This window comes from Dipodomys ordii, unplaced genomic scaffold, assembly GCF_000151885.1.
Source record: "Dipodomys ordii isolate 6190 unplaced genomic scaffold, Dord_2.0 Scaffold45, whole genome shotgun sequence".
Taxonomy (NCBI): domain Eukaryota; kingdom Metazoa; phylum Chordata; class Mammalia; order Rodentia; family Heteromyidae; genus Dipodomys; species Dipodomys ordii.
In genome coordinates this window covers 10,695,277-10,719,183 of record NW_012267261.1, presented here as the reverse complement: position 1 = coordinate 10,719,183, position 23,907 = coordinate 10,695,277, and the positions used below count along the sequence as shown (strand labels likewise).

Below are 23,907 nucleotides of genomic sequence, written 5' to 3'. Positions count from 1 at the left end.
AAAAAAGATCAGGGACAGTGTCTAGTTCCTGAGTTCAAGCTTCTGGACCAGCACACACAGAAGAAAAACTCGTGTTATTTTATGGCTGTTGCAGAGCAGGTGTACAACACATCCAAGTCCTCATCTACTTAGTCTCCTGGGGCTGCAGTGTGGTGGTGGTGGGGGGAAGAGTGGCTCAGGTCTGCCTGACAGTCCTGTGGCTTCAGCAGGACTCAGACTAAGGTGGTGCTCAGCTTGTGGCCCATAGAACTGATAGCAAAGAAATGATAAACAATAGCTGAAATGGCCTCACTTAAGCTAAGAGATGCCACACAGGCTCCAGATGTCGGTTTCTATAAGAGAATATAGAACTTGTTTTAAAGTCTGAATTCTGTCTGTGTCCAGGGTCTCCCCATTAAGTATGTGCATACACACACACACACACACACACACTTGTGCATTTACATATATACATATGTGTGTGTGTATATATATATGTGTATATATTAGTCATTAGAAGAAGCTCTGTTTCTACAAACTTCAAGGCCTCAGAACATAGGCTACTTAATGGAAACCACTGCTAGTCAATGGCCTGCCATGTTAGGTGAATGGAGGCCTAAAATAAATGACAATGAACTCTTCAGTGTCAGCATCAGGTGCCCCAGAAGACAGAATGTTTATTAGGAGGATTGGGATGGAAAACAAAAGTAGGAGCAGTCAGGAAGGCAAAAATAAAGATGGGCCTTCATCAAGGAAGAGGCAGGAAGAATATGCCTCATTGAAATATTTCCAAAGCCTAATTTTAGACCATAGTTCCTTTCTCTACTAGCATTCTTCCCAGAACTGGCTCTGTATCCGGTGACTTCCCATCATCCCCCGCACAATTGCATCCTCTGGCATTTCAGGCATGGATGGAGATCTGCTCTGTGTTGAGACATATAAGTAGTCACACCCCAGCAAGGAGGAGGGAGGGAGCCTGGGCTGTGGCCTTTCTAAAATTGAGTTCATGTTCCTCCCCACACACACCTGTCCACCTCCAGCTGACAAGTTCAGAGAAATGAGAACTGAGCTCAACTGAGCAGCCATGATGATCTTTTCAAAACACAAAGCTGGTTGTGTAAACGACCCTCTCCCACTTCAAACTCTGATAAGTTCCAAGTCTATGAAATAAAACCCAATTTCCTGATTCAGCTGGATGTAGCTTGAGTCTGGGGCTCCTTCCTCTTTTCCAGCCTCTCCCCATTACTACCCAATCCTGATGGGACTTTGCATAAACCTCTCAAGAAACTTTGAGCCCACAATCTACCTAGTTGCCTTCTTTCTTCTTGCAACCAAACTCTGAACTCCTGAGAAGCCTTGTCTGACACTCCAAAGTGGCTCCTCTGGTGGACCCACAGCCTAACTCTCTGGGTGCTGAGCACAGACAGCATTTTTACCATGACTGGTGTAATCACTCAGCAGAGTACAATTCCCTACCACCTATGTACTCTGTAAGACCTGTGGTGTTCCACACTCAGCACCTAGCACAGTCTCTGGATGAAGGTATACCAGCTGTGAGCAGTACAGTCCAAAGGACCCAATGAACAAGAGCATCAAATATTAGAAGCTCTTGGGAAATCTCCAAAGCAATTCACAACTTCAAGTGGAAGCACTTAGTTAAAGCTTTGGAACAAAGCTAAGAAACAGTTCAGGTACCACAGTCCCCCTTATGGCTGGGGGACATGTTCCAAGGCCCTCACCCAGTACCTAACCCTTTACTCATGTATTCTCCTGTAGTTACATATCTAAGACAATTTCACTGGTAAATTAGCCATCATAAGAAATCAGCAATAATAACCAATAAGAGAGTAATTATAGAAATATAATAAGAACTATGCAAAACTTACAAAATGTTTGTTTACCCAATTTTCCATTTACTATTTTCAGACTATATGTGACCACAGGTGTACAAAACTGCAGATTGGGTGGAACAAGGCAGAGAAAATGCCTGCACTCCTTCTTTACCCTAAGCTCAGACCATTAGAACAGGCAAGGCTATACCATAATAATAAAGAAGCCCCCAAATCTCAGCAACATTCTGATACATGCCTAGTGGCTGTTCTCCATCTTGTGACTATGCCATTTGGACCATGGGAGCTCTAAGGGAGAAAGCTGAACGGAATAGCGTAAGTTTGTAGTTATGTTTTTGTGATTTTTTTTGCAGTACTGAGGGTTAGAACTTAGGGATTTGTGCTTGCCTCACAGGCACTCTGCCAATTGAGTCATGCCTTAGTTATTTTTTTGAATAGGGTCTTTGGTTTTTATCCCTATCCCAGGTTAGACTGGGACTTTTTGATTTACACTTCCTGTGTACCTAGGATGACAGATACATGGCACCATGCTCAGATTTTATTCGTTGGGATGGGGTCTTGAAAACTTTTCATTTAGCTGATATCAGACTATGATCTTATCCATATGAGCCTCCAGAGTAGCTAGGATTATAGGCATGAGCAGCCACAAACAGTTTAGCAGAGATTTCTATAGGTTAGGTCTAAACGTGGTGCAAATCCTGGTGTCCATGCATATTCCACTAGCTAAATTTCAGCCATGCAGCCACAAATTAACTGTGAAGAAGGCTCTGGAACATAGGTTTCCCAAGTGCCCATAAAGAGAGGGGATCTTCTCCACCACTGCTGAGTTGCTCCTGATTAAGGCTGTTCTATCCAGAGTTCTGATGCGACCCAGTGTTTCCACTGACCATCTGTACTAGAAGGACAAAGACTCTTGCCCTTAGATAACCCAATGACCAGGAAGCCAAGTTTATCAGAGCAGAAAGTCCTCAAGGCAAAGGCCAGACCCTCCTAGAAATCACCAAGTCACCTGGATAGCTGTGGAAGTCGGTTGAGAGAGAGGGGGGTAAGCCAGCCCATATGCTGTACTCTATCACCTAAACTTACCCAGGCTCCAGATGGCCCTGCTGGTCTCAGTCTGGGAGAGGGCAGCTAGACACTGAGCTAGCATTGAAAACCCAAAACTTGAATTCCAGTTGTGAGCCTGAGATGCCAAAAAGCCCAGCATGGAAAATGCATCTTGGGCCCAGGTCCTGATGAGACTGGTTGGCTAAATGTCTTTCAGTTGTATGTTTTCCTGTCACAGTTTCCTCCAAAGATGGCATGGAGATGATCAGTACCAATTCCTCCCTGCAGCGCAGGGTTAGTGTAGGGATTAAAGTGGAGAGCTGAAAAGTGATGCCCAGATGCAAGTGACGTCGGTTTTTATAAACTGTCCATCTCTAAGGCTGTGCTCTGACCATGTGAGAGACCTGGATGCTATACTGTTCCATACTCTCCTCAGAGTATGCACCTGGTGTCCAGGCTCTCAAAGTGAAAACTCTGAGCCAAGGGGACATCCACACACTGACTCTGGCTGTGAACTCAATGTTCAAGGCAGATATGCACACGATGTACACCAGTCTCGAGGCTGCATTTCACTCTCCCACTTACATGCCGGCTTCTTTCCCCTCCAGCAAGGACATGGGGCCACTCAGTCACAACCACTCACACCTGGTCTTCTTCAGGCAGATGTTAGAGAGCTTGGAGGCGTGACTGGCACAAGGTGAGAGTGCTGGTGCAGACAACCCTAGAGCGTTTTAGCCTTCCCCAGGGCCATGACCTCCTACCAACTCCCCCGCTCAGGGAGGGCTTCTGAGGTGATTCCTGCTTCTCTAAAGTAACCCTGGCTGGAGAGTGCAATGGTGAAATGAGAAAGGAACTGGTGGGCAGGATGCAAGAGGCTGCAAGCCCATCGAGCAGGTGGGTTTTGGAGACATTTGCCTGAGAAACCCAGAACAAATTCCAGCAGTAGATGTTGGGGGAGGGAGCAGTAGGAGGTGGAGAGGAGGTGTGCAGAAGAGAGTGGGCTCTGTAGAACAATGGAGGCTGTCAGGAGAGGTCCCGATGACAGCACAGGCGTGGGAGAGGTAGGGAGGCAGGTAGGGGAAGGGTAGGGAAACTGTGCAGGGGCTCAGAGGCATAGGGTTTGCTCCCAGGTCTTGGCCAACTTTTGAGCAGACTTTCTGCGAACAGCAGAAAGATTCAGCCTGAAGCAATTCCTGAAGTCACCTTTCTCCTCCTTTCTACCATACCAGAATGTCCAGCACCATGTCTACTATAATAGAATATTCTCATTCTTACAGAAGAAACCAAGACTCAGGAAGCCAGCTCAAAGGACACACAGATGAAATAACTGTGATCAGAATTCAAGTCCAAGGCCTTCTAACTCCAAAGAGTGTGCCCAGACATCTCTGGGTCTGAATTTCCTTCTCCCAATAATAAAGGAAATACCCTGCTCCTAATTAAGGCGACTTCCCTAATTACAAGGAATTAGATAACTAATTCTGTCTTCTCAGAAACAGTGAATTCAGGTTTGAACACATTTTTGGTCCCGAAGGAACAAATAAGCCAGGAAAAAAAATCCCAGTTGCAATGTTCAATGCCATCAGCATGATTGATTACCATAGACATTTTTCAGGGAGCAGTTCTGGTGAAGGAGGAAGGATGGAAGTAGAAAGTGACCTGTGTCCTCGAGCACAGCCAAAATCTGAGGTAGCTGGTAACATTTGGAGGGTGTAGGTGCCAAACTCCCACAGCCATACAGAGAGAAGGGGCACATGAGCCCTGATGACCTCTACCACATCCTTCGTACTACTTCACCTGGCCCTCTAATCAAAGGCATTGCTGGTGCCTCTGTTGGCATCAGGATGCCCAACGGAAACACCCTCCCTAAAAAGCAGCAGGCACATAGCACAATGCCTGTACCCAGCGTCCCCTACTTTTCTCAGACCTCATCCTTCTTATGGAGGGAGCTAGTGCACCCTAAAGGCTTTACTTCAACCCATGGCAAGGTCCTTCCTGTGCCTCAGTTTCCTCTTGTGTGAAAAGGACTCCACCCTTTCGTTAGCATAGGGTGAGTTTATAATGGCACCCTGGGAAATGGATGGCAGGATCAGCCCAAGAGTTGATTCCCAAGAGGGAGAGGAGCAGGAGTTGGACTCTGGTGAGAACTCCTCCTTCACAGTCCATTCCTGGCTGCAACTTAATCGTTCTGAGTCTGTTTTCTTATCTGCACCCTGGGGATAACAATGAAGATAACTTGCTCAGTAGAGTAGTTGAAGTGTTGTAGGCAATAATTTGTGCAAAGTGCTAACACATTTTAAGAAAGGTTAATACCATTGTTCTTCCATTACTGGAGGGCAACTACCTCCTTCCAACCCCTCTACACATGTTTAAGGATTGTTGAGGTTTCCTTTATTCATGTCTTGGTAAGAATGTCAGCATGGAGGCTCCAGTGTCTGCAGAGAGTCTGAGCCTGTGGCCTGCACTGTGAAGTTTCTTTTGTACAAAAGCCAGTCCAGAAGCCTCCCTCCAGAGATGGACCTGGAATTCAGCAGACAGGCAGGTGCTAAGAGCCAGCATCTTGCCAAATCTCAGGCTGATGTTTGCACTAGGAGATGCTGGGGGATTCAGCGACAAAAAGTATCAGATATATAACATAAGGAAGAGCACAGGACCCTAAGCCAAGGTCCAGCACTCTATTTCTATCCAAAATTTCCCAATGCTTTTTGTAGGAGAGGGCTCACATCTTAATTTTGCATTGAGCCTGGCTCCATGAATCAGATGGCTGGGCTGACAGGATCAAACACAGATCTCCCAGGTATTCATCAGATCCTTTCCCATTCCAGAGAACAAACAGGGGCCATCACCAGATCCAGGCTCCACATCTAAGATCTCTCCTGTGTCAGCTCTCATCTGGATGCTGACTGCTCTCTGGCAGTTTCTTGCCTCTTTTTTCAACAAAGGAACCAGAAGATTCGTTTAATATGTGAGCCAGAATCAGGCTATTCCTCTGCTCAGAGTCTGTAGTGGCTACCATCTCACTCGGAGTAAAAGGAAGGCTGGGTCCTACTAGCCTCCCACAGACCCTTCATGATCTATCTCCTTATCTCTCCTGGCTGATCTCATTTCCTGGGGGCTCTCCCCTATGTCTTCCTAGTCCAACCACAGTGGCCACACCTCAGTCTTCTACAAAGAGAATGCAAGGAATATGTCCTTCTGCATAGAACACTTATGCCAGATATCCTAAAGGACCAGACATCTCTAAAATAATCTCATCTGTAGCAGATAGATCAGCACTCAATCCAGCCTTTAGAAAGAGTATAGAACATCTGTAGGAATGTGGACAATCTTCATGCATTACTAATGGGAAATGATGAACCTACTGTGGGAAACAATACATATATAAAGTACCATAGCATCCAGAAATTCTACTTCTAGAGATAGAAGCAAAACAACTGAAAGCAGGGGCACAGGTATCTGAACACCTATATTCACAGCAGCATGAGTCATACCAGCCAAAAGGTGGAAGCAACCCAAATGTCCACTGACAGATGAATAGTTAAACAAAATATAATGTTTATATACAATGGAACATTATTCAGCCTTAAAAAGGAATGAAATTCTAACACATGCTACAGAATGGCTGAACCTTGCTAAGTGAGAGAAAGACATGAGATAAATATGGTCTGATTTACTTATGTGAGGGCTGGAAGGTGGAAGGAATGTTGTTACTGCTTAATGGGTATAGAGTTTGGGATGATGTGAAAGTTCTGGAAATGGATTCTGGTAATAGTTAATATAACATGGTAAATGTGCTTAATGCCACAGACTGGTGAACTTAAAAATATTAAAATAGTACATTTTTAAATTTTTAATTTTGTTGTAAAGATGCTGTACAAGGGGGTTACATGAGTAAGGCAATGAGTACATTTCTTGTACATTTTAGTGTATCATTTTAACACATTTTTTTAAAAAGACAAGAAAAAAGCTTGTGTGAAAGAATCAATTATCAATTTAACACAGAATAATCTACCTCAGCCCTGTACTCTTTCCAGCCACCCAGGATCTAGACACACCGTGATGGCCAAGTCCTGGCTGGAGTGGTTCTGTGCAGGTCTATTGCAGTCCCTAGTACAACTGTGTCTGCAGGACATGTGTGTACATGAGCTCATGAAGCTCAGTATGTGATCCCTTGCTGAGGGAACAGGTGGAAAGCTCATGAGAAAGGCAGTCTTGAGGACATTAGGAATCTGAGCCATGCCACCAGAGGAGGGATCCAAGTAAAGCCAAATCATGGGGAAGACAGAGGCTGCCATGTGTAACAAGAAGAGAGAAAAAGGCCTTACCAGGCTCTGCAGCTAAGCCTAGCATCTGGCCTTTCACCTCCTTGGGAAATGTTAAGCAGGTCAGTGTGGCCTGTACTTGAGCGAGATCAAAGATGCACTCTCTCCATTTGGGGCTTTGCCCAATGATGGTCAAGGCTGAATAGTCTCCTAGGGAAGTGAAGAGATGCTTGGTTCAGCCCCAAAGCTTGATGAGATGGTTGGGCTGCCCTGGTGTTTGAGCTCCTACCTTCCTAAAGACGGGCAAACTCCAGGGAAGGAATGCAGCAGCCCCCTAAGCACAGTCCCTTCACAGCTCAGCTGAGGGAATCATGCTATGGAGCAACCAATCCAGAAAGAAAAGATGTCTATATGCACATGTACACAGGCATATGTGCAGGCAGGTATGGGAGTGTGTGTGCAAACGCGCACACACATGCATACAAACAACCCCCCCCACATATGTTGGCATAGAACTTTGTGGGCACACACACCCTTCCTGCAGTACGACCTTCCTGAGCTGGAAGGGGAAGGGAATCCATCCACATGACCCTTCAGACCCAGTCAGAGATTGGGGGGGTCTTAAGGAAGGTTTAAAAATGAACAAGATAGGAAGAGCTGTCTCTTGTGAGAACACGGGAGGACAACTCGACAGCACTCACTGTCAAGGAATTGGGTGCCTTGAAGATGAACTTTCCAAGCAAGGGAAACCAAAACTACAGAACTCAGAGGCTCCCCTAGAGCAGTGGCTAAGTCCTCAAAGATAAGTATCATTCTCCTGGACAGGCCTCTGTGCCATGCTGCATACCCTCAGGAACCCTTGCACACATGTGCCCTTTGTACATGTGACCTGAGGCTCAGAGAGGCTGAGGTCTTGCCCAAGTCACACAGCAGGTGTGACTGAGCAAGTGCCTACGCTGGAGCCAGGATCTGAAGCCAGGTGTATTCACAGACATTACACTCTGACCTCAGAACCAAGATCCCAGGGACTTTCGAAACATCTAAATCCCACCACAGCAGCAAATGACTGCTTCTCTGCTCTCCCCATAACAGCCCTAGGAGCTGGCAGGAGGCTCCAGGGCATCTTTTCTTCCTGATCAGCCACTTTGAAGTTCAGCTCTACAGACAACCTCTGAATTCCAAGGGTTCTAATCTATGGAGCATAAAGAGCCCACTGGGCCACCCTGACCTCGATGCTCTTCCTAGAGCCAGCCCTTGCCTGGGGGGCTTGGGGGGGGACCAAGGGGACAATAGTACTTGGGCGGTGGAGAGGGAGCAAGAGAACTCAGGAGAACAGCCCTTCTGTCTCTGTGAAGTCTCTGGGCCCCTCCCTGGTCCTCGAAGTCATAATATTTACAGGGAACACCGCAAAGCAAGCCACCCAGCAGCTCTGCCTGGCTGGCAAGTTACTGCAAACAGCAGATGTCTCTGAACAATCTGAACACAGCCCCCCTTACACTGCACCCCAGCCCACCCCCAGAAAGGAAATAAACAAGCAAGAAACCGAGTCCCTGAGCAGGAGCCAGCTGGAGATGGCTCAACCAAAAAAGCTGCCCTTCCTGCAGTCAGAGGCCACCCTACCTCAGAGCCACACACCCACCCTGCACGGGAGAGCTGGGCACATCCTTCTAGGGGCAAAAAATGTCCACTGTATGTGTGTGCATGCATGCACGCGCGTACACACACACACACACACACACACACACACACACACACACAGAGCCAAAACTGATCTGTGTGAGGGTGTGGGGGAGAGGACAGGAGGGAAGGAAAAAGGAGAGGGAGGGACTGTCAATAGAGCCAAAATGCTTATTTTACTCAAAGCTTTCATAAATAAGCTTCAGCTCCAGCCAGACAAGCAGGCTCAGTGGCTGAAATCATGACCACTCTACTTTCTACTTGCTGGTTGGCCAGACAGAAGTGAGAGAAAGAGACCCAATATGTTTTAAATGCATATCCCTGCCCCATGCAGCTCCTAGGACTCTTGAATGTGGCCCCGTCCATCCTAAAGTTGGCTTCCACGTGTGGTGGCTAAGTGCTACAATACCACTTTCTGGCTGCGTGACCCTGAATAAGTTACTTAACCTTTGTGGGCATCTGTTTCTCATCTGTAAGATGGAGAATATAACAATATTGACATTTAAGAGTGGGAAGGCTAAATCAGATAATAACTATCACAAACATTTTTCTTTCCTCCATTTTTCTCCATTTTTCTTTCCTCTCTTCATAGCCTACCAACAAAACAAAACCTTTTGTAGCTGTCATCACCAACACCCTCAGTCTAATCGCAAGACGACCCTCAAATGTGTGTTCCTGGCCCCATCTTGTAAATGAGGACATGAGGCTCAGAGGGGCTTTGGTATGGCCTGAAGATTAAGCCTCAGAAATAAGGCAGAATTTGACTGCTCTATAAGGCTATGGATTGGGTTCTGAAAGTCCCAGCCTCCTTAGGACTCTAGGCCAGAAGCAGGTGGAGACGTTCTCAAAAGTACGTGAGACTGATATGCTCAGTTCTAGGGGAGAAGATGGGCATGAGGCAGGCTCCCAAGCTGGGTGGTGCTGCCTTGGCATGACTTCTAGGACTAGAGGCCTGCTTCCCCAACTCTTAGGAGGGGCCACCACGGGCTGCAACTGTCAGTAACTCCCTCAAGGGACAGGTCCCATAGGATGAGTGACTCATGGGATTATACCTCCTAGCCTAACAGCCTCTTGGCTTCTTAAAACTCTCCAGGAGCCTCCAACTCTTACTTGTGGGGTGCCCTAGGAATAAGTAATTGGCCTTTTCCTGTGGCTTGTCTTCCACTTGGGAGGCCAGGTACTTCAATGTGCCTAGCTAGACCTGTGTCTGTTGTCCAGGACATTACCGATGGTGCCCTTCCTCCTTCCAATCTCAGGTGTGTCCTGGTTTCAGTGCTGAAACACACAGCCAATATACTTCAACCTTCCCTCAAGGCTCCAAAGCCCTGGACCCTGCTCCAAGGAAGGGCACCCCACCCTCCCAGGGCAGTGTTAAGGTCTTCAGGAAACACACTGACCACCTGCCTTCCTGTCTTGCTGTCTTCATTGACAGAACCTCCCTCCCACACTGTCAGCCCCTCAGCTGATTACAGGCCACTCCAGAAATGAGAAAGGAGGCTGCCAGGTCCCACTCCGCAGCAGGGACTAATATACAGGAGGATCCATGAGAAACTACCATTGCTTCAAGAAGAAGAAAAATAGATCCTCCCTTCAGCTCTGTCTGATCATTCAACAAAAATTTATCAAACACCAATCAGGTTCAAGACTGTTCTATAACCAATGGAACAAAAACGAGAGCCTACAAGATGCAGGTGCAGGTGCAGACAGACATGTGCATACACAGAGATTTAGTTATGCAGCTCTGGGGTGTGAGCCACTCCAAGAACCCTGCTGTGAACTGTGGGCACAAGGTTCTGAAATACATTTGACGGCTCTGAAAGGGGGTAAAAAAAATTGTCGTCTTGGTGCCCCTTGAGCCCATATGATATTACAATGTAAAGGATATTTAAAGGATCTTTAAAAGAACTCAGGCTTAAGCACTGCTTCTTTCATAGAAAATGAAGCTACCCAGATGGAAGAATCAGTGCAGCCAAACCCATTGACCTGGGACTATGGATTAATTGCCCAGGATTTAACCAACACAGAAGGAAGTTGGGGTCAATCACAGAATGAGAGCATAGTTGCAACTCATGAAAATATGCAAAAGAGAAAAAGCCTACAGAGAAAAGCCACTCTTATTGAGAGGATGTTCTTCTCCATCTGGCCTAGCCCAGTCACAAACAAAGCAAATGAAATAGTAGCTCCCTTGAAAGGTCTTGTAGCAGATGCAAGAAAAAATACCTTTATATAATATTAATTAGGCAAATATATCCTAGGACCCATGGCAGGCTAAGACCTCTGCTTGGGCTGAGACATCAGCAGCAAGTCTGCCTGTCTGGAAACTTGAGACACACAACTAGAAGAAATAAAAGCAGGGGAGTACAGCAACGGCCTCACATGGGATTATAGAGGAACACCAAGGAAGGAAAGACCTCATCCTTGTACACTGGAGAAGGGTGGGTAGCCCTGAAGGCTTCCAGAAGGAGGTGATTTCTAACCTGGTTTCTGAAACACCAATGGGGGTGACAAAGAACAGCAGGAAAGACAGAAGGCATTCCAGGAAGCTCAGTGGCTGCAGGGAAGTTGTGTAGAAGTATAAGGTAGATGAAGAGAGGATCAGAATGGCCAGGAAGGTCTGTGCTCAGACCTGAGTTTTGGAAATGCAACATTTCAGCTATATAGTAGATGGCCCAAGGAAGAGGCAAGCTAAATCAAGAGGACCAGTTAAACAGTTGTTGCAAAGGTCCAGATGAGAGACAAGGATTTCATTCAGTACAGCAGATTAGGAGGCATGGGGTAGGGAATGGAGAGGGCGTGCCTCACCTGAGACTATCTGAAAGTGAGAACTGTCAATAATAACTGCACAGAAAAGATTCTGCAGAAACAGTAGACAGTGGGTAGCTGAATGAGATGGGGCCCTCAGTGGGTTTGAAGACTACAAATGCATTTCCAGCAAGAGGGACAGAGGGACAGTCAACAGCCACAGTAAGGGACCAGAATACATGGAAGAAAGAGTCCAAGTTGGAGCCTAAGTAAAGACAAATGCATAAGGAGGAAGGAGAAGACAGGAAGCCCAGCCAAGAGACAAAGCTAGTGAGAACTGGGAGAGTCAGGAAGGACATGATGGCAGGCAGAGGGGGTCATCCATCAGCAGACCAAAGTCCAGAAAGGAGTAGCATAGAGGATGTGTGGGTTTGGTACAAGCTGAGAAGTGCTCTGATAGAAGGCTAGTGGTAAACTGGAGGACAGAGGATATGTTACATGGAGGCAGGCCTGGGAGAGAAAGAGGGCGTCTCTGTTATATTCATCATTGGAGAAAGGAGACCAGCCGGCGAAGGGAATATGGTGGACAGCAGCAGAAGTTGAGCTGCTCAAAGAGGAGAGCTGGGCAGTTGAGCTGAGGAGGAGTGGGAGATAAAGGGTCTTCAAAAAGGCAGGAAACCCTTATGCAGAAAATGGTCTGGAGATAATAACACAGGACAGGTTCCATAAAGAGGGCAGGGGTAATGAGGACTCAAGCTGGTCACTCTAGGGAGGAACATATGAAGGAAACAGCAAATCTCATCAGAAAATCCTTGCCAGGAATTCTGGCCTTAAAGGGACAGGGTTGGATAAGTTAAGGGAGTTCCAAGACTCTCTCCTCTGGGATAGAATATACAGTCCTGACTTGACACCCCTAATCTTTAATTGCAACAAGATCCATTTGCAAATGGAGAGTTTTCACAAAAAGAAAGTTAAATGCCACCCCAGTCCCCACTCTGCACGCATGCACACACACGTGCACACACATCTGTTTCTTGCTCATGGGAAAGCCCCCAGCTGCACAGCACATACAGAAAGGCATGTGGCAAGCAGATGAGGGGACACTAACCCTGAGGTTAGAAAAACCTTTAACTTTCCCCCTCACTGACCATAGGGTCAATCAACTCTCCCAGAATTAAGAGCTTCTCTGGCCATGGCTCTGAGTTGGATCAACTCCAGAGTGAAGCAAGCACAACCAGAAACTAACCTAGCAGAGAACACATAAATGTCCTTGCAGGCTTTCTGAGACCTACATGCTAGATAGCCCTCACCTTTGAGAGTGGTGGTGGGGGTACAATGCGGGGAAGAGCCGAAGGAAACAGGAAATGGTCCTGTGAAGGGATAGGAGCCCCAGGACAGAGCATGTGGCCCTGAGTGGCAGTGGTAGGATGACTGCCCATCTCTAGGCTATCAATAGATCAGCTTCAATCTCAGATCAGACAGACAGACACCGGAGCCATCAGCTCAGAAGATAGAGCTGTCCCTCAGCAGACAGGCCTTATGGCCACCACGGACTTTTTTGTTGCTTGTGGAAAAGGGGAAAGAAGACAGAGCTGAATCAGGGCTAGTGGCAGGATGTCAGCACAGCCTTCAGAATCTCCTTGGTGTTATTAGCTAACATTGAATACCTCCTGCGGTATCTCTAAATACCTGGATGGAATGGGCTTTGCAATGACTCCCAGTGAGATCTTAAGAGCTGGAGGGCCTGCTACAGTGTGTAGACAGAGCTCTCTTGGAGCCTGGGCCTTCTTGAAATGTTTTTTTTTTTTATTCTTCCCAATGGGCTGGGAGAGGAAATGAATCCTTCCGTTTCCTCCCAAAGTAGGACTGAATGTTGCTTGAGGGGATTACAAGGGAGCAACAAGGACAGGGCTTGGCTTCCATCTGGGCTTAGCAGGTGGGAGTGAAGCAATTCCTCACAATCCCCTGGGCCAGCAAGGCTGCAGGTGCAGAATGGCCTGAGTTTAGCCACCCAGTCACATCCTTGGCATGGACTCATATTCTCTCCCCTTCACCTACTCAGGACAGCAGCTGAGTTCTGCATCAGTTGCTGGAGCCTTGCCTTTCAGTCTTCCACCTGTTCCCACCTGTAATTGTATGCTACCGACTCACAGGGGCACATGGTAGGCAAGGAGGCCTCCTTTCTCCCTGAAATGACATGCCCCAAGTTGACTCTGTAAAACCAGCAACCAAATACTACAAGGACACTGTGCTGATCTAGCTTTGGGCCAGGGCCAGCACACTTCCCATCTGTCCCTCCAGGGACCCGGGGGCTACCCAGTGCACCTGCACAGAGGACCAGCTGCCCAAACACATTGTCAGGGGTTTCTGGGAGCCCAAAGGATGGCAGTGCAACTGATCTCTCCAGGTGGAGGGGTGACAGATGGAAAAGGAAGCAAAAGTATGTTGTTCTGGGATGTGGAAAGTGAACTACATTTTGGAATTTTCAAAGCACATGAGTCTGGACCACTAAACTAGGCTGAATCTACCCTTCTTCCCATGATGAACACAAACTTGTCTGAATAATTCCAGATGTCCTTGAGGGCCAGGTGGGGAGGGAAAAATAGAGTGAAACACTACCTCTTGGGAAAGCTATAAATTACAATAAGACTTCCCCCCAAAAAATTATAAAAAGACTTCCCACCCAGAAGCAGGAGAGATTTTGGGGCTGAAGACTGAGGGCAGATGATGGGGGACAGCTCTCTCAGGGGGCAGTCCTCTCAGCTAAAGATGTTCACTGCTAGCTGTCTTTGTCCACTTACTCTAGTCCAGACTCCACTGCCACCCTTTCCAAAGTCCACATGCCACAGGGTTGAAATACTTCCAAAATACTTTCACCCCAAGAATGTATTTAGCCATTGCTAGGGCCAAGGGGTATTGTTAGGCAGGAGTGATGACAGAGGCAGGAGGTATCATTCAGATTGCAGACTTCATAGGCACAAAGCTCCCAGCAGGCTGCAGGATCTCATGTTATGGCCCTGCAAGCTGATAGGCCAGAGTCTGGAGCAGCCAATGACTCTACAATCTCTCTGCTACCACTTGCCAAGTTCAGAGCAAATTGCTAGTCTCCACATGTAGGCCCTCTGAGGCCCCCAATGTTTCTCTGTCACACAAGGGCTCTGGGGGTAAGGCAGAGCCACAGTAGCTATTGAAAGTTTGCTGCTCTGACCAAGCATTTCCTCTTCATTTTCAGAATGTTTGTCTTAACTTATTTTATATAATTAAGAAAGATCCGCTACTTGGCCTGGCAAGAGTAGGAGAGGCAAATTATAAGACAATACATCTCTCATTCCCACATTATGTAAATTTCAGCTTTAACTGATTTTTAGGTGATAGCCAAATGGGGTAGAGCTATGAGTGACTTTTTTTTTCTTTGACACTGCTTTTACTTTTAAGATTATCTTCCTAAGGCAAACATAGCTTTTATAATCATAGAAAGAGGAGTGGATATGTATATAGTGAAGATTCCCTCCATCCCAAAGACTTCCTGGATGAAAGTTCTGTATAGTCTGGGGGGCAGGGTGTACACCTATGGGTACTGCCATATGCTGGACTCTGAAGACAGCACAGGGCAAGCAGGGAGACCACAAAACTATCTCCAACTCTCATATTTCATGGTTGGCAACCAACCAGTGGATGATGTCTAGGCCAGAGTCTGAACCCAGGCCCTCAAGGCACCGGCAGCCTGCATTATTTAATTCTCTGAATCACTTTCTCTCTTTGCATCTCTCCCTAGCTGTCTCCCTCTTCACCTCACTTCCTCTAGATCTATCTCTGTCATACACACCCCAATCACACAGTACCTCCCTAACACTTCCTCTTACCTAGCTACCACATCCCCCATAGGACAAATACTTTTGGGAGAAGGGAAACTATCAGCATCCCCAGAAGTCTTCCATAGTCTCTCCTGTCCCAAGTAGCTCCAGGACTGATGATTCAATGGCATAGAGAAGGAAAACTAGTAACTTCCAGTCTCTGTCATGAGACTACAAGCAAATCAGGCAGGTAAGCAGCCAGGCACAGAAGCCATATTCCAGCCACCTGTTCCCTAACCCTCCAAGCCCAGGACATATGCTACCTATGACAATCGTGCAATCTGTGATACTCTTCATCTTCTCTGAACAACCCACAGGAGTATGGTGTATGAGAACAAGATGGGCCCTAGTTATTTCCTTACTCCCAGAGCCTGGTGGCTTTGGGGTCCTCTTCCTCTTTTCTGAGCCCACGTCCCAATCTATACATTGAGAGCATTAGCTTCTAGGATTGCTGCATCACACGTGAAGGAGGTGCAAAGGTCCTTGCTGCCTGGCAAAGGCTCACTATATGGTAGCTTGTCACAAGCCTTAGCACCAACTTTGTTCACCCCAACCACCTAGCCCAGGCCAGCCTGACTTAGCCCAGTCTGCTGAGGACCCTTCTGGGACTGTATACAATTACTACAATCTTTAAGCTGGTGATATTTTCAGTTTTTTTATCCTTAAAGTAATACACATTTTTTTCTTTATCTTCTTAACTCAATATGACTTTAAAACGTTTCTTTCTCATCCAAGTCAAAAATAAAGGATATTGCTCCAATCCTACCATTTTTAACACATCTAGTGTTTCCATGTTCCCTTCTAGGCATCTCATTGTTTTTGAATGAATTTAAAAAAATGTGACACCTCTTCCATCTCTAGTACAGCTGAAGTAAGAAACAGCCAAAAAGGCACTTACAGGACAAAACTGATGTCACAAGACTAGGCACTCACATTCAAGAACTTTACCATAAGTGATAATCTCAGGTTATCACTAAGTGCCTGATAACTGCTAGTTTGCACAAATTCTAATAATAACACTTGTCAAGCTTGTGCACTTTAGAAATAGCAAACTGGCAGCGGGGGTGGGAGGGTGGGGTACAGAGCTCCTTGGGCACTCTGCAGTAACATTGAGAAGTGACAAGTCACAGCCTATTAATGAAGAAGTAAAAAAAAGGACTTTTTCTTTAAAAGTTGCGTAAGTTATTAAAAACAACCAACAAAAACCAGAAACTGCGGCTGTGGCTATTGAACGCAACAACAAACATCCCTCTGCACCTCCCGGGTCTGCCCTGCAGGTACCCCAGAAGACAATAGTTGACCTATATGAACACAGGCTGGAGCAGCCAGAGCAGGTTATGTAGCAGTCTCTAGACAAGGAGGTGGAAAAACTATATATTTTAGGGAAACTTCCATCAGAAAAAGTGACATAATAATAATAATATAAATGCCAGCATTGATTTTTAATTACCCAGAAAAGTAAGCCACACAGAATGGCCTGTTCCCAAGGGTCTTGGGAGGGAAGGCTGTTATTATGAAAATTTTTTTCAAGCAAAAGCAACCCTTTAGGAAGTACTTTTGCTGAAGAACTTGGACTTCCCCCCTCCACTCAGAAGGGTGAAATGACCACAGGGTATGTCTGTCCTAGAGTGTCCTAGTCCAACCAGGCCTTCAGGACCCACATACATACTTGTCTCCCCTGTGGATTACCTACCTTCTTTCTCTACCTCTCACTTTTATTGTGCCCAGACTCATTGCTTGCCATGGTCCTTCAGCCTGACTCTCCATAAAGATCTCCCTCTGCCAGATGAGATCCTTCTCATCTGTGGCAGGCTTCTTCTGTCTGGCCTGACTTCTCTGCCTGGCTGGATTGTCATCTTTGTGTAGACAGCTTGTCAGCCTGTGTAGTGCTGATATTGTCTACTGGACTTTAGAGCCCAGGTCCACACACAGCAGACCCAGATTCTGCATACTCCAGCACACAGGTGCATGTAAGCTACAGGCACCTGCACAAATGGTGAAACTCTAAGAAAACGTAAACTCAATGTAAGCTCCTGGAAGGGGAAACAGGGAATGGCTGGGAAGGAATTCCTCTTGCCAAACAAGGGTTTATGGTCATCCTTTTCTCTGCAAACCCTCAATAAACAGAAGAGCTAAATTTGTCTCTGTCCTGGTATTCCCAAGAATGGGTGGAACTAGGTGGAAGGGAAGGGAACTCTGCCAACACTTCCCTCTGTGCCTGGTCTGACTGGCTTTTTCTTTATTCTTTGCTGGGGTACAGTAGAGACGCAGGATCACTTGCTCCTGTATCTTATTTCCAGCAGGGGTCTTTCCTCTGCTCAAAGATAGTCAAATAAAGAAATGATTGGCTCATCCATTCCAGCCCTAATTCATGACTGTAATTTTTTTTCCTGAAGACTGACTTATATTTCTTCTTCTGTCTTGTACAAAGGACAACCATATATCCCCTCTGATCTAAAGTAAAGTGGATTTTTCCAAACCAGAGAGGAAATGGAAGAAGATGGGGAACAGGGCTTCAGCAGGTATATTCCTGGCTCATATTCTGGAAGGAGAAATGCATAAATGATATAGACAAAACAGTGAAGGAGACGGTGGAGGGTAGACACAGAAGAGTGGCTGAGAAAGATAAGAAATAAAATTGGGGGGGGGCTGGGAAGGTGGCTCAGTGGTAGAGCGCTTGTCTTGCATGCCTGAGGCCCTGGGTTCGATTCCTCAGAACCACATAGCAAAAAGAAAAAAGCCGGAAGTGGCACTGTGGCTCAAGTGGTAGAGCGCTAGCCTTGAGCTGAAGAGCTGAGGGACAGCGCCCAGGCCCAGAGTTCAGGCCCCATGATCGGACCCCCCCAAAAAAAAAGAAAGAAAGAAAGAAAATTGGGGCTGGGAAGGTGGCTCAGTGATAGAGCGCTCGCCTTGCATGCTTGAGGTCCTGGGTTTGATTCCTCAGCACCACACAAGCAGGAAAAAAAAAAAGCCAGAGGTGGCACTGTGGCTCAAGTGGTAGAGCTGAAGAGCTGAGGGACAGCGCCCGGGCCCAGAGTTCAGGCCCCACAACTGGACCCAAAATAAATAAATAAATAAATTAATTAATTAAAGGAAAACTCCATTAAATAGTTCATCTGGGGGTTAGAGGCATGGCTCAGTTGGAAGAGCGTAAGCCAATGAGTAACAGTGTCAGGCACTAAGTTTGAGTTCTGATCTCAGACCATAAAGACGAAGAAAGAAAAGAAAAAGTCCATCTGGCTACTAAGGACCTATATGCTACTCATAGGTGTCCTGAAATTCTAACACTCATGTATCTGAGCATTCTAAGCCCCTCAGTGCTGCAACACCAAAGCAATCATCTGATGTCTTCCTGAACTGGGTACTCACTGGCAGATGTGTCCATTGCCATGGCAACCAGCTCTCCTGGCACCTGGATAATGGGTCTCACCAGCAATTCGACCCTCAAGTGATTTCTAAGAAAAACCCCTCCACATGGAAACCAGCAGCTCCATCTACCTCTACCTACCCAACCTTCTCCAGCTGCAGGGTGAGGCAGAGACCACAGTGGACCTGACTTGGCCTGGGGGAAAGAGGACTGAATCAGGGTCTCCTGAACTGAGACAACACAGGATCTTAGAAATGGATCCATTTTCTATGCTTTTACAAAGATTCACTCATTCTCTAGTCCAGAATCTAAACACATCTGCTCCAAATTGTATAGCACACAGAGCCACCACCACCAGGATAATCTTCTTCAAGTGCCATTTGTATCCAATCACTCCTCAGCTCAAGTGCCTAAAATAGTTTGATCCAGCTTATCAGATCAGATCTACATGTTATGGCATTTACAATCCCCATGCCCAGCACATGCTAACCTTAGCCCTAAGTCCTTCCATTCCAGACATGACCATCATTTTTCTGTGCCAGTTTTCTAGTCTCTGCCATGTTTTCTTTGCTCATGCGCTCCCTTCTATCCTTATACCCTTGCCTTTTGCTTCTCAGCTTTGGGAGACATTCACTTACTTCTGCAAACCATGCTACATGTAGTGTTTCACTACACTGCACCTACTGCAATGCTGCTCAGTAAAGCAACATCTGACCATCAACTGGTGAGTCCATATTTCAAGCTCATCAAGATGAGAACTTCATTCTTTGTTAGGCTCCAAGATGCCCCAGTTGGATTGGGAACTCTCAAATGGATTACCACATATAGCCTCAGCCTCACATTCGACTTTTTAGGAATAAGTTCCCCAGCTTTCCCACCACAATTTCCCATCTTGTATATTCAAGTGTCTCCCAATACCGTCAGATAATGGTCCCATCTGAAATTAACCTTATAGCTCGTTTTTCTTTTCTTTCCCCCTGTATGCCGCTTTGTTTCTTTGTTATGTTTTTAAAATGTGGTAAGAATATTATGTTCTTAAAATTGTGGTAAGAAACACTTAACACAAAACTACCCTTTTAACACATTTTTAAATAGCTAATATAGCATTGTTAACTATATGTACATTAGGCCACAGCCATCTTTTCATAGTTTATTTTATCTTGGTGTACACTTCTCTGATTGTCTCTGGGAGAAACTGATGTTGAAAATCAATTACTTTATTTAGACCTTTAGTGCCCTAAGGACAATCTGCAGACCCAGAAAAGCTTTAGAATAGCCAATTCCTAGCAGCACATGCTATTCACACTGCTCCTTCCTGTGCTATTTGCATGCACTGACTGTAGTGACTTCATGGAATATAGGTGGTCAGCATGAATGTCCCAAGTAATGGTTAAGATATCAAAGGTCAGGAGTTACAGGAGATGTACAGGTAGTGATGAAACCAGAATCCAAGCCCTGGACCCACCAAAGTGGCCACATGTGGAGCAGTGACATTCATCAGTAATGCAGTCTTTCTTTCCGCAGAAGGATTGACCATACAATAGAAAAGCCTGGGACAGATGATGAGAAGACAAGATATCTATAATAGAACCCTGTGGATTTCAGTATCATCTCTGCTTCCCAGCAACTGTGCCCGCTTTGGATCACTACTTCCAGATCCTTGGTTTCTTCACCTGTAATACAGAAGCTGGATGCTTCGCCAGGTCTGTGCCTGCTTACCCTGCTGGTGAGAAATGAACCAGCTGAATCCTTTTGTACATTAATTTAGCAATATGTGTTGAGAGCCTCAGAAATGTTCAAACTCTTTGACCCAATAATTCCACTTCTGAGAGTCCTACAAAAATAATCCTAAATAAGGAAAAAGCATTATGTGCAAAGACCTTCATCTCCGCACTATTTATAACACCAAAAAGTAAGAAATGAGCTACATCTGATAATAAATAGGAGGATGGTTAAACTACGACAGTGAATCCTCTTAATGAAATATTAGGTAGTTATATAAAAGAATACAAAATCAATACAGAATGTGATTTGACCATATGGAAAAAGCCAGATATCTGTTTAATTTAGTTTCATCTGAAAGATGAAAAAGCAGAATATTAAAAAGCTAATACACATGTAGGGCTGGGAATGTGGCTTAGTGACAGAGTGCTTGCCTAGCAAGCACAAAGCCCTGGATTCAATTCCACATAAACAGAAAAAGCCAGAAGTGGCTCTGTGGCTAACATGGTAGAGTGCTAGCCTTGAGCAAAAGAAGCTTAGGGACAGTGCCCAGGCCCTGAGTTCAAGTCCCAGAGCTGGTAAAAAAAAAGTTTTTTAAGCTAACACCATGTATAATTGTTGTCATGCACATATGTATATGTTCACAAAGGCTAGAAGGAAATTCATCATCATACTAATAATGACTACATAGTTCTAATCTTTTCTTTTCTTCTCAATTTCCAAATCTACTTATGTATATGCTTGTATTTCCAGACACTCAGGAGGCTGAGGTAAGGTGGATCACCTGAGCCCATAACATTGAAACCAGCCTGGGCAGCACAGTCAGACTCTACCTCAAAACAAAAGTGCATAAAGTTTGAATGGTCCCCAATTTGCCCAAAGAATTCTCTGGCTCTGGCAGGCCCAGGTGGTGGGTAAATGCTCCCCTGCTAAGTCCAGGCCCCTAGTTGGCTTTGCCAGAGAAATGCCAAGCAGCTATACTTCAATCCTTAGTTTCATGGAAAGCCCAGGAGACCAGGGCCAGAATAATTCATATCCAGATGAGGAGTGACTGTCCCTACTTAAAAAAGTAAGCCAGGCACTGGTGGCTCATACCTATAATCCCAGCTACTCAGGAGGCTGGAGGATTGTCGTTCAAAGACAGTAGGACAGAAAAAAATCTGAGACTCAGCTACAATTAACCGCCAAAAATCCAGAAGTGGAGCTATGGCTCAAGTGGTAGATTACCAGCCTTGCACAAAAAAGCTTAGGGACAGTACTGAGGTGGTCCTGAGTTGAAACCCCAGTACTAACACACACACACACACACACACACACATACACACACACACACACACACACACACACACACACAGAGGGGCTAAAGATCTTTTTTGTAGTTATTGGCTCTCAGAATGAAAACTCAGCACAATCCAATCACCCTACATCCTAGAGCAATTGATTCTTCAACTCATATCCCATTTAGTGCTGGGGTCAGATGAGCTGAGTAGAGAAACAAGAGTCAAGCACCTAATGATTTTGCCCATTTGTGTGTATGTAAGATTTTGTTAGGACAAAAGGTGGAAAGATCAAAGTAGCATGTCTTAAGGATAGGTAAGAGAAATGAGGGTCATCCTGAGGCCTGACCTCACACTGGTCAACAGTCATGGCAGTGTCAACTTGACCATTCAGCTCTTTTCAGCTATTTTTTGACCTCTGCTGTGACATATAGCTATTACCAAACGAATCCAGAGAACTTCTCCTGCCTGTAGAAACTCTGGAAGATCACATGGGGCTTATACCCCAGAATCCACAGCAATGAGAGGCTTTCCAGGTTTATGTTTCAGACAAGGTCTCACAGGCTGGAGCAGATGCAGAGGGAAAGCCACACAGACAGCAGTGGGACATGGCAGGACTGCTCACCAGCTCCTCCATGGCCAGGACCAGAAGCCCCTGAGCACTTCAAGGTAGCACAGTTGAGACACATAAAGGGGAGTGAATTCTACCCAGTGGACAGAGAAGGCCACAGCCTCTCTTTCCAACAGCTAAGATGGGCTGAGGATGACAAGCTGAGGGAAGATTCAGATAAAGTAAAGAAGGCAGAAGCATGCAGTTATCAAGGGACATGAGGGATGCCTGGACCACAAGCAGGACCATTTAAGGTTGATGGCAAAGAAGACAGCCCTCCACTCTAAACACTCCACTTGGGCCTGGCCCAGAGGCTGAATGCCGGGCTACAGAGCATGGCTCTCACCCAGAGTAACTATTCTTGGGACCAAATCTGGCTATCTGACAGCGCTGGTCTGTGTTGTGCCTGGTGGCAGTATGTTGACAATGCTGGCAGGCTCAGGGGACCCTGAAATACAAGCAACCTCTTTGTCCAAGGAAGAGCAGCTCACAACACCAAGGTTGGGAAAAGTACTTAAAGGGACCTGTAGTTATGTCTGTAACTTTTTTTTTGCCAGTCCTGGGGCTTGAACTCAGGGCCTGGGTGCTGTCCCTGAACTTCTTTGTGCTCAAGACTAGCCTTCTACTACTTGAGCCACAGTGCCACTTCGGCTGTTTTCTGACTAGTTTATTGGAGGTAAGAGTCTCATAAACTTTCCTGTCCAGGCTGGCTCTGAACCATGATCCTCAGATCTCAGCCTCCTGAGTACCTAGGATTATAGGCATGAGCCACAGATACCTATCTGTACCTATCTGTACAACTTTTTATTGGGAGTAAGAAGATGTATTTATGTTACATTTATTATATAACTTAAGATGGCATTAATAAAAGAAGGAAACCATTCAGGCATTCCTCAATACTGATGTGAACGTCAACAAAATCAAGATTTCTTTCCCAGCACCTTCCATGGGCCCATCCACATCTGCCAAAGTCTGGAGGGGCACTAAGAACATTGATCTAGACAGACCTAGGTCTGTAGATGGCCTGTGCCACTAGGCTTGTATCCTTGTTAGTGGGATGAGACTGCAACACTACTAGCTAGCAGGATTACTGTGCAATTATTCTACAGCGAGGGACTGGTAGCCTCCGAAGGACACCACTTTTCTTGTCTTTCCAACACACACATGCCACTGCCTGGTAAACTAACCAACTCTATCACGTATATGCTCCTAGAGGGTCACAGCTGTCTCTGAAATGAGTGGATCCTGAGTCAAACTTTCCCAGTCTTCTGGGCCTCTCCTTGTACAGCTACTTTGAACAGACCTGAGTCCCTCTTCCCTGTCACTCTTAGGTCCCTTTGGCTTTCAATCCCATCCATTTTTGGAAGTCTATGATCTTTCAGGCTTCCACTGATATCTCCAACCTGGGAGTTCTCTCTATACCCTTCCTTACGAGCTTCCTGATAAGTATTCTTCCCATCTTTAGCAAACACTTTGTTTGCTTAGTGGGCAAGAATGGAATAACACCTGTTTCTCTTCCTTCA

The 23,907-nt window shown here is 46.0% G+C and overlaps 1 protein-coding gene across 1 annotated transcript in view; it reads right to left on the bottom strand.

The window, feature by feature from the left end:
• Adcy5 (adenylate cyclase 5) overlaps window positions 1-23,907 on the bottom strand; it is a 144,367-nt gene that overhangs the window by 77,100 nt on the left and 43,360 nt on the right. The window contains exon 11 of the mRNA XM_013019326.1: window positions 19,449-19,469. Coding sequence (XP_012874780.1) covers window positions 19,449-19,469 — 21 coding nt within the window. The remainder of the gene's footprint in view (window positions 1-19,448; window positions 19,470-23,907) is intronic.